A 10,150-nucleotide genomic window follows, 5' to 3' on the forward strand; every position below is an offset into this window, starting at 1 on the left:
CACACAACATGCACTGTCTCTCTCTCTCTCTCTCTCTCTGTAGACCGCTGCCCGATACTCACAATGTTTAACTCTCCTTGCAACGCGAACGCGCGCGCACACGCGTAACCCATCGTTTGAACTTGAACTCTGTTCCTCTTGAATTTCACTCCCCGGATTCCATTGATTTCCAGGATAATGTGCGCAGTTTGGACGCATACTTGATGCGAATGAGAAACTTCTTGGTATTACAACATTCCTGCGGGGATTTCAGAGGTTTATAATCTTAAACAACATCATCATATAAATTGAAGTTTCAGTGAAGCAGTTTCACATGCACCGACAGTGATACATATATCGTTTAACATGGCTTCATACTCGTTACCGGAGGGATTCAGTGAGTTAGATATGTTCGCTTTCGGCTCTGCGCTGCTGGTCGGAGGTCAGTGAACCATTGAGTTAATTTTGTGAAACTTATCCTTTATTAGAGTGTGATATATATATATAAGTTAAGGTTAGCTTTCTTGTGACAGTGTTGTGTATGTGGTGCACAGTGATTCTTACAGTTTCTCTTTTAGGTCTTCTGGGCTTCTTCCTAAACTTAATTTCAGTCGTGGCGTTCCTGAGGGTCCGAGAGATGAGAACCCCCAGTAACTTCTTCATCTTCAATCTGGCTTTGGCTGATTTGAGTCTTAACATTAATGGTCTGGTGGCCGCTTACGCCAGTTACCTGAGGTAAAACATCATTTTACACATGTTGTGGTTAAATATCTAGATCATATCGATGGGTTGAGAATCAGAGGGGCGTAAGTGATATTTGGGGGATATCAAACGAAAGCCTTTGATGAGTTCTTTCTACTGCCAAAACGACACACATGAATCCTCATCTCAATCTCAATCTGGGGTTATTTATTAGAAGCCAAAAGACTAATCAGGTGTGTAACTGTATTGTGGACAAAAGCCTGTGGAAAGCAGATGACTCAAAATGGATGTAACTTCGGTGCCTGTGATATGTTTTATTTATCTTCTGAACAAATGTTTAAATACTGTTCAATAAGTGTGCTGTCATCCATGTGTGTAAAGATTCAAATCAATACAGAAAGTCAGTTCAAACTATGGTATTTTTGGCTCTTCTGTAAATGTCACTTTGAATATATATTTTTAAAATATCAATATATCTTTTTCAATTTATCTGAACTTTTGTGAAAGATACTGGCCGTTTGGATCTGAAGGATGTCAGCTGCACGGCTTTCAGGGGATGATCTCAATTCTAGCTGCTATCAGTTTTCTCGGTGCTGTTGCCTGGGACAGATACCATCAGTACTGTACTAGTGAGTCCACAATAAACGAACGACTCCATCTTTAATCGATTACGACTGCACATTGCACACACACACACACACACACACACGTCCCATAACATCACACCCATTTACACAAGTGTCACATTCAGGTGTGTAACTCGGCTTTCTAGAGACCTGCTCATCTCAGCTTGCTGTTTACTATTGGTGTCATGAGTTGCTCGAGTTGTTTTTCCAGAGCAGAAGATGTTCTGGAGCACATCTGTGACCATCAGCACCATCATCTGGATTCTGGCCGTGTTCTGGGCTGCTCTACCGCTGCCTATGATTGGCTGGGGAGTGTTTGATTTTGAGCCAATGAGAACATGCTGTACACTGGACTACACTAAAGGAGACAGGTACTTACGTCACAGCAAAAGTGCTGAAATATTTTACTATGATTTTATCTGGGAGATCACACCTTGGCCCAATACTTTATTAAAAACATGACCAAATTCATGTTATATTCACCATATAGCCCAACATTCCTTGTGGCTTAAGGTCAAGGAATCGAGATGACCTAACCTCAGTTGTAAATGAATCTGGACTTTTTTCTTTCCTCATCTGCAGGAGTTACATCACCTACATGCTGACCATCACTGTCCTCTATTTAGCTTTTCCTGTTATCATTCTGCAATCTTCCTACAGTGCCATCTATGCCCATTTCAAAAAGATTCACCACTTTAAGGTACTGGCCCACTCTCCATGTATCCTGCATTCAAAGTTTCAGAAGTTTGTTATTGTTGGCCAGGGCTGCATTCTGATGCAACCGCATTTTGTTTGCAATCTTTTACAGACTGCTGTTGGTTGTAATGCAATGGTTGTGTTTCATCTGTTGTCTAGTTTAATACGGGTGTACCTCTGAAGGTGCTTCTGTTGTGCTGGGGTCCATATGTACTGATGTGCACATACGCCTGCTTTGAGAATGTTACTCTAGTTTCGCCCAAACTCAGAATGGTAAGACAACAATCAATCATCAATCCAAACCTGTCGCTTTGAATCAGTCAAAGTCATCACCATCTGTAATCCCCTTACTGTATGAATGCAGTTCCGTCGTGTTTTTTCCATCAGCAGGTCATGTAACTGTCAACTCATGTTCCTGTACGTTTTCTAGGTCCTTCCGGTCCTTGCAAAAACAGCTCCGATCTTTCACGCCGTGCTGTATGCGTACGGTAATGAGTTCTACAGAGGAGGAATTTGGCAGTTTCTCACAGGGCAGAAATCTGCAGACAAAAAGAAATAAAAAGGTTTCCGCAGTTTTGACACATTAATCCATATGATGTATTCAGATCAAACGTTTACACACTGTTACTGTAACTACATTGCCTTTTGTGACTCCATATGTGCCGTCTTATTGACGACTGTGACGTTTACATGTGAAGGGTAATATGACAGTTGTGAGAAATTGTATAAATAAACCTCTGCCTAACACAAGACATTCCGATTCACTCAATGTTTCTGTTGTATTATTATTATCCTATATCTGTTGACTGATAAATTCAGTTCACTTAATGCAAATATGCTAAATAAACCACCGGGAGACTGCATTTATTAGATATTATTTACTAGAATAATTTAACCATGTACTGTGTTTTACCTTTTTTGTGTTTTTCAGTTTCTATTTTCCCCTGTAAAGCTGCTTTGGAACAATGCACATTGTGAAAAGCGCTATATAAATAAAATTGAATTGAATTGATGAATCGTTTGGGGATTGCGTATTAATCTAATCTACCGATAGATTTTTAGAATAAAATCTTGGCACTGGTGAACAAAAGGCCCTTTGACTGTTAATCCCTGAATACATGCTGGGGCTGATAGAATGCAATAGTACAGTGATGTTTAAATACAATAAGATGTTTTCAATGTGAGCTCACTGCAGTGTTTATTGGCTCATGAGAATTTGAAAAGCCGTTGGAGATGTTACGAGTCCCCCGTGAGGAAGGTGACTGTTCACTGAAGTGCTTGAGGCTCTTTTTCTTTCATAAGAACAATCAGACTCTACCCTAAACCCTTGACTATGAAAATGGAAAATATTTTACTAAGAGAAAAATGCTAATTGTCTCCTAATTCTTTTAATAAAGGCCCTGTTGTTATGTGATTTATTTTCTTGTGGGTTTGTAATCTTCACTAATTCCTAAGCAACAGGAACTGCTCTCAGATTAGCAGATTCAGGTTTAATAGGATCAGAGTTGCCAGTCTCAGACCCGGTGACCCTGCCGTCTCTGGTAAATGTCCAAAAGTCTAATCTCTGACACTATGTTCTTCGTGTGCTTGTTGGAAGTTTCTTCAGTTGTTCAGCTGAAACCTTTTCTTTTTTTAAACAGAAGATCCTGTTGTACAGCTGAACAAACAAACGGTTGGCTTTGGTGTTTCTTTTAGTTTCAGGGGTCACATGCATTAAATAAAATCTAACGCAATTTCAAATCTAACGCAAGTAAATTATGGATTACCTCAGGGATCGGTTCTGGGACCCGTGTTGTTCTCCATGTACATGCTGCCCCTCGGAAACATTATTAGAAAACATGGAATTAGCTTCCATTGCTATGCAGATGATACTCAGCTATATATCTCATCAAGACCAGATGATTCCTCCCAGCTATCCAAATTGGCAGAGTGCATTAAAGATATAAAACATTGGATGACCAGTAATTCCTTTCTTTTAAATTCTAATAAAACAGAAATATTATTTATTGGACCAAAGACACGCAAACCGAATATTTCTGATTATAAACTGCAAGTTGAATGATGTACTGTTACTCCAACAAATACTTTAAAAGATTTAGGCGTTGCGTTATATTAGACAGCAACCTGTCATTTCGAAATCACATCTCTAATGTCACAAAAACAGCCTTTTTCCACCTTAGAAATGTTGCCAATTGATGAAATATTCTGTGTGTTGCTGACGCGGAGAAGCTTATTCATGCATTTATGACCTCAAGACTTGACTACTGTAATGCTCTACTTAGTGGTTGTCCTGCATCATCAATAAACAAACTACAGTTCACTGGCTAAACATTAAGTATCGTATTGACTTTAAAGTTCTTTTAATCACTTATAAAGCCTTAAAGGGTTTAGCCCCTACATAACAGAGCTTCTATCACACTACAACCCATCACGCTCTCTAAGATCTCAAAACTCTTTTGATAACACCTAGAATAACTAAATCCACCAAAGGGGGTCGAGCTTTCTCATACGTAGCACCTAAACTCTGGAATAGCCTTCCTGATATTATTCCAGGATCAGACACACTCGCCCAATTTAAATCTAGATTAAAGACACATCTTTACAGCCAAGCATTCACTTAATGCAAAATATGCTAAATAAACCACCAGGAGATGCTGACATTAGATATTATTTATTAGGTCTTTTTTATAACAAATTAAACTATTCATGTACTGTGTTTTACCTTTTTTGTGTTTTTCTTATTTTGTCCTGTAAAGCTGCTTCGGAACAATGCACATTGTGAAAAGAGCTATGTCAATAAAATTGAATTGAATTTGAATTGAATAAAATCTTAAATCTAGTTTTTTAAATCAGTTTCATTTTTAACATTAGCCTCAAGAAAAGCATCACTGATGGTTACAGCTGATTTCTATTTATGTTTTTAAGGTGTCATTGCCTTGTGAGTAAGATTAACCACTGAAGGGGCAATTGAAATAAACCTGCAGCATAAAGACTCTTCTTAAAGAAACTTCCACACCACGCTACAGCTCTAGATTTGTTCGCAATTCTCTTGAACAAAGCGTTGAACAAAACATTCCCTATGCAAAATATAATCTGCTAGCAGTTCATGATCATGTGTACAGATCCAGCAAAGAACAAAATTTATATTTACATTCATCCAAAGCTATTTACAAATAGCCTTAAGGAGCTTTTAATTTTTGCCAATAATATTCCATTAATTCTAACCCTGTTTCCCAATGCCAGAATACAAATCTACGTTCATAGGGAATAGAGTTATTATTATTCTTAAATTATTCTCGTGTACAAATAAGATAAGTAGGCCTATATACATATGATGTTTCATTCTAGTACAGATACATAAAGTATGTAACATAAAAAATATGAATATGTTTTTCAATTTATTTTTAAATAGAAGAAAAGGTAAAAATATAGAAAATATAGAATACATGGTATTCTATGTAATATAGAAAAATGACAAACAGCACATACGTCAAATTTCAACTTGAAATGAGATGGACAGGCATCAGAAATACCTTTCGGTTCACCAAAGACTTATAAACTTGTTGCGAATTCTATTTATGTTAATGTTTATTGTAATTTTTTCCATACTTTACATAAGACGCAGCTTTAGTTTATGTGAGCACTTTACGTAAGACCCGATTCTCTGGTAAGTGAACAGAGGATACGCTTGTCATTCATGTGCAGCAGTTCGCCAGGCAGTAAAGTATTAGACGATGTAAGTTATATATCGTCCATTTATGTTACTACTTACAGTGTCTAAGACCATATAATGTTACTTGTTATTTTATCAAGGTTGTTTGTTAGAGTTGGTGATGTTAGACGCTCCAAATGAGCACTTTGATCATGTTTTATGTTCGGGTTTATAACCGCTAGCATAGTGGCTAAGCGGACAAATGTGTGCACGTTATTTGGTGTATTTATATATTTAATCACATTATCAAGTTATGCTTGTGGCTGCTACAGCTCCGTATCCTGATGTGATGCCTCGGTATTATGCCACCGCATTTATACGTTACTATGTTATACTGAGGGTGCTGATATTGTTTAATATTGTTATTAGAAATGTACATCTTTATTTGTAAGAGTAATGCTTATTCCTTTATATTCTATTGTTTACAGAAACTACATCAATACACAACAGTGTATGTGGTCGAAACTGCCAATAAATAATAATAATACCCTGATGATATCTCCTTCCCTCTCTTACCGGAGTGCTGTGGTGGTCAATAAAATCCAAACTAGCAATCAGTGGGGCAATCCCTAACAAAACTATTTAACTAAGGCCTTGTACTTACTGAAAATAAAACGCAGAAAAAAATGTTAAAGCATATTCAATGGGTTTTGCCCATTGTGTTTGTGTTTTTTTATTTGTGTGTAGAGTTCTGAGAGTATGATTTCAGAAAATGTGTGTAAAAAATTTAGAAAAACTGTAAATACTGTGAACTACCACTGCACCCTCTGGACGTTCATGTGGGCCATTGTGTGTTAAACACTCCCGTCACTTCATTTCCTGACAGACACTGACATCTAGCGGTGAATATGAGGCATGCACAGCTCTCTGTTACTACAGTAATTTGAATTAAATCCAGGGCCGGCCTGAGGCATAAGCGAACTAAGCGGCTGCCAGGGGGGCCCCCAATCGTTTATTTTATTAATTTATGTTTTGTACAATTAAATAACTTAAACAAGTGATCTAAATAATTGAATGAATGAATGAATGAATGAATGAATATGAATGAATAATTCAAGAGAAGAAAATTCTGATTTGCCGACAACTGCTGCTGTGTCTGCTAGCGTTTGAGTCATGCGCAATTGCTCATAGACACCTCGCGTGCATTGACAATTAGCGCCGGTGCGCAAGTGCGCATCACTGTAATAAATGATAAGCCATGTCATAAAAAGGATGTATCCTCTGTGCCGAAAAGAGAAAGAAAAGTACAGAGGAGGAGAAAAAAGAGCAAGATAAGCTGCAGCACAAATTTTGCTCACGTCACTTCAGGTGGCAGCTAGTCATCATGACTCATGATAACCCATCACCAGAGCTAACGTAAACGTCCCCGCCATCAACAGTGAAATGTCTCGCATTATTAGTATACATTTATCTAGGTGTATTTCACGTATTTGATTATAGATATCAGTTTAAGTTGGAGAAAACAGCCGAAGGAGAACTTAACCTTCTAAGTGAAAGGGATGCCAGCTAACATTGCTGTATGTGTTGAAGTGAACGTTAGAAAATATACCAATACCGAGTTGGGTGTGGAGACTTTGAAAATAGACCTCAATTTTATTAATATGGTGGCGAGTGATGTAGCAGGGCTATCCTCATATTTATAGGCTGCAGTTATGCGATTTTGAGGTCATTGCACATTTGCAAATTATTTATTTCATGTTTTGTGACAGTTTGTATTCAGAAGTTTAAGAGTAAAGTATTTTATTTAAGTATCGATTTTTTTATTATTTATTTTGCATTAATACATAACCTCACTGTATTAATTTATAATGTACCATTATAGCGTGACAATTGTGTCAATAATCTTCAAGCACAGGTGACTCCGCGTGGTGGGAGGGGGGCTCCCAAATCAAATTCTCCTTTGATGCTCGGGCCGGCATTGATTAAATCCAAAGCCTTTTTTGATGTTTAAATTAATGTCTTCATAGAAATTAAGTCATCATGGGTTGATAAAAAAGGTGAACTCAGGAGGGCTGGCTGCGAGCAGCTCGGTCGCTGATGGACCAGACACGTTATGACGCGCTGAGCAAGTTCATTTCAACATCTGTGGATTTATTCGGACTGAACACTGCTACGAGTTTGTGGACATTAATCCTGCATAGCCTACTATGGAACTATTTTTGTGTCAATAAATATGAACGCAAACTTTAAAAAACGAACAAAAATATAAAATGAGAAAGAAGAGAAACACTTTGATAATGAAAACAATAAACTCAATTGAAAGAGGTGATGTGACATGATTTTCAATTCAATTTAATTTTTCTTAAAAATGTTCTTAATTTTTCTTCAATTCAATTTAAATTTTCTAAATTTCGGTTTTGCAAATAATAGTTTGTGAATTCGCTGCTAGAGTTTTCATTTGCGCTTTCAGAGTTCACGTTCGCCTTTCTGGCTCAAATCTAAAGTGTGGGCGGGATTTATGGCCACTTCACTCTTATTGGCTAATGAGATTTGGATTAAAACACCAGACTGGATACAATGTGGAGAAGTGGAAAATGTTAAACATGTACTATTGATAAGTAAGAAAATACTCTAAACAGTGACAAGCTTAGAGAAACGAAACGAAATGAGTGTCAAAAGAATTACTGGAGAACAGTTATTAAAAGATTTCTGAAAGAAACGCAATTTAAGATCAAGGATTAAATCCTTTTTTAGTCACTCAAGCATATACACAAGTACAAGGTGAAAAACTTGGGTGCAGTTCCGACCAACATGACAGATAAGTGACATAGAATTACAATACTTAACATATACACATTCCTGTACGTTTACACAATAAACATTACTGTACAAGTGCTTAACCAAAGAATAACCAATGACACATAATTTACATAAAACTACAGCAGCAAATGTCTCACGATGGCCCTCATTTATCGAACGATCGTCTGTGCGTACGCTTGCTTCCACGCATGCCATTTATCAATATATACGTGAGTGGTTGCTAGGATCAAATCTCACGAAAGGTCTCAACTCGTGTACGCAAGTTTTGAGATAAGGTAAGGGTCCGTCTACACTTTACCCTTTTGATAAATGAAAAAGAATAATGACAAAAATAAAAATAAAATTTCTGTTTAGTATAACAAATATAAAAATACATTACAAAGCGATTTCTTATTTTCGTTACATTAATAAAGTATTTTCTTCTGTGTGTCAGCTATAATGCAAATTTTAGATTATTGATCTGTATTATGGTCTTCAATGAACCGAAGAGAGCGCATGTAACTCCGCTCTTCATCAGGTTACACTGGCTCCCTGTTGCCGCCCGCATAAAGTTCAAAGCTTTGCTCCTCGCCTACAAGACCACCACCGGATCTGCACCATCGTATCTCCACTCGCTAATGCAGATCTATGTTCCTGCCAGATCACTGCGGTCTGCAAAGGAACAACGACTAGTGGTAACATCACAAAAAGGAAAAAAGTCACTCTCCCGTACCTTCTCTGGATCTGTTCCACATTGGTGGAATGATCTACCTGCTGCTACAAGATCAGCAGACTCTGTTGCCATCTTTAGAAAACGCCTAAAAACGCATCTTTTTCCTCAACACGTCTCTGATTGATTTATCCTAATTATCTTCCCTTTCCTTCTTTAAAAAAATAAAATAAAAATAAAAACCGTACTAACCTCACTATTCTTAGCTTTGTATACTGTGCTAGGCTTTAATGGACTAGTTTGATGCACTTATGTATTTTGTTGCCTATGTTGTTATAATTGCTTCCAATGTTTCCTCATCTGAAAATGGTATTTTAATGTGTATGTAACTTTGGAGACGGTCCCTAAATTCACAAATATCGAAAGTTTAATGTCAAACCAATTTCATGCCAGTGAAACGCGGCAATGAACGCATGCTTTATATGCGCCATGCGTGTGTGTGTGTGTGTGTAAACACATTAAGACAATTTATAATATAATCTAAAATAAGACAGTATACAACATTCGTTAATGTTCCTGTTGAAGCTTGTTTTGTTCGAATGACAGACAGAGGCATCGATTCCGCGAGTAGGCAAACGGATTGCGAAAGCGTGGGCACAGATTAGGAATTTGTGGGTACAGACTTCCAAAACTGAGGGGACGGTTTACAAAACCGAGAGCACGGATTGGAAACTCGTGGGTACGGTTTAAGAATCGGTGCGTACGGCTTTTTAAAATGAGGGAACGAATTACAAAACTGTGGCCACGGATTTGCGGGTCTTGTTTTTTTTTCTCGACGGGTGACCAGACGGGCTCCGTAGGTTGTGTTTGTACTTAAATCACTTTCTTATGTTGTTAGTAGCCTATATTAGCACGGTTGCCAACACTCAAGCTTCCAGGCTCTATCTCGCCGTAACAACAAGCCAAAGTCGAGTAAATAAAGGTTAGATGGCCATATCAACTTTACGTGGGTTTTGAGGCCGTCAA

General features: G+C 37.6%; 1 protein-coding gene across 3 annotated transcripts; it reads left to right on the forward strand.

The window, feature by feature from the left end:
- The first annotated feature begins 154 nt into the window (after nucleotides 1-154).
- On the forward strand, nucleotides 155-3,416 carry LOC306900800 (RPE-retinal G protein-coupled receptor-like). 3 transcript variants are annotated; one of them, XM_079468113.1, is made up of 8 exons: nucleotides 155-421; nucleotides 558-714; nucleotides 1,189-1,310; nucleotides 1,519-1,678; nucleotides 1,890-2,007; nucleotides 2,163-2,276; nucleotides 2,434-2,566; nucleotides 2,935-3,416. In XM_079468113.1, exons 1-7 carry the CDS (start codon nucleotides 346-348, stop codon nucleotides 2,560-2,562), a joined length of 876 nt encoding a protein of 291 aa, XP_079324239.1. In that variant the 5' UTR covers nucleotides 155-345; the 3' UTR covers nucleotides 2,563-2,566; nucleotides 2,935-3,416. The 3 variants fall into 3 exon arrangements, with proteins under 3 accessions (XP_079324239.1, XP_079324238.1, XP_079324237.1); XM_079468112.1 differs by having other exon boundaries at nucleotides 318-421; nucleotides 546-714; XM_079468111.1 differs by having other exon boundaries at nucleotides 318-421; nucleotides 546-714; nucleotides 2,434-3,416.
- Nucleotides 3,417-10,150: the final 6,734 nt, after the last annotated feature.

The sequence above is a fragment of the Barbatula barbatula genome (genome assembly GCF_947034865.1).
Source record: "Barbatula barbatula genome assembly, chromosome: 11".
NCBI classification, from domain to species: Eukaryota; Metazoa; Chordata; class Actinopteri; order Cypriniformes; family Nemacheilidae; genus Barbatula; species Barbatula barbatula.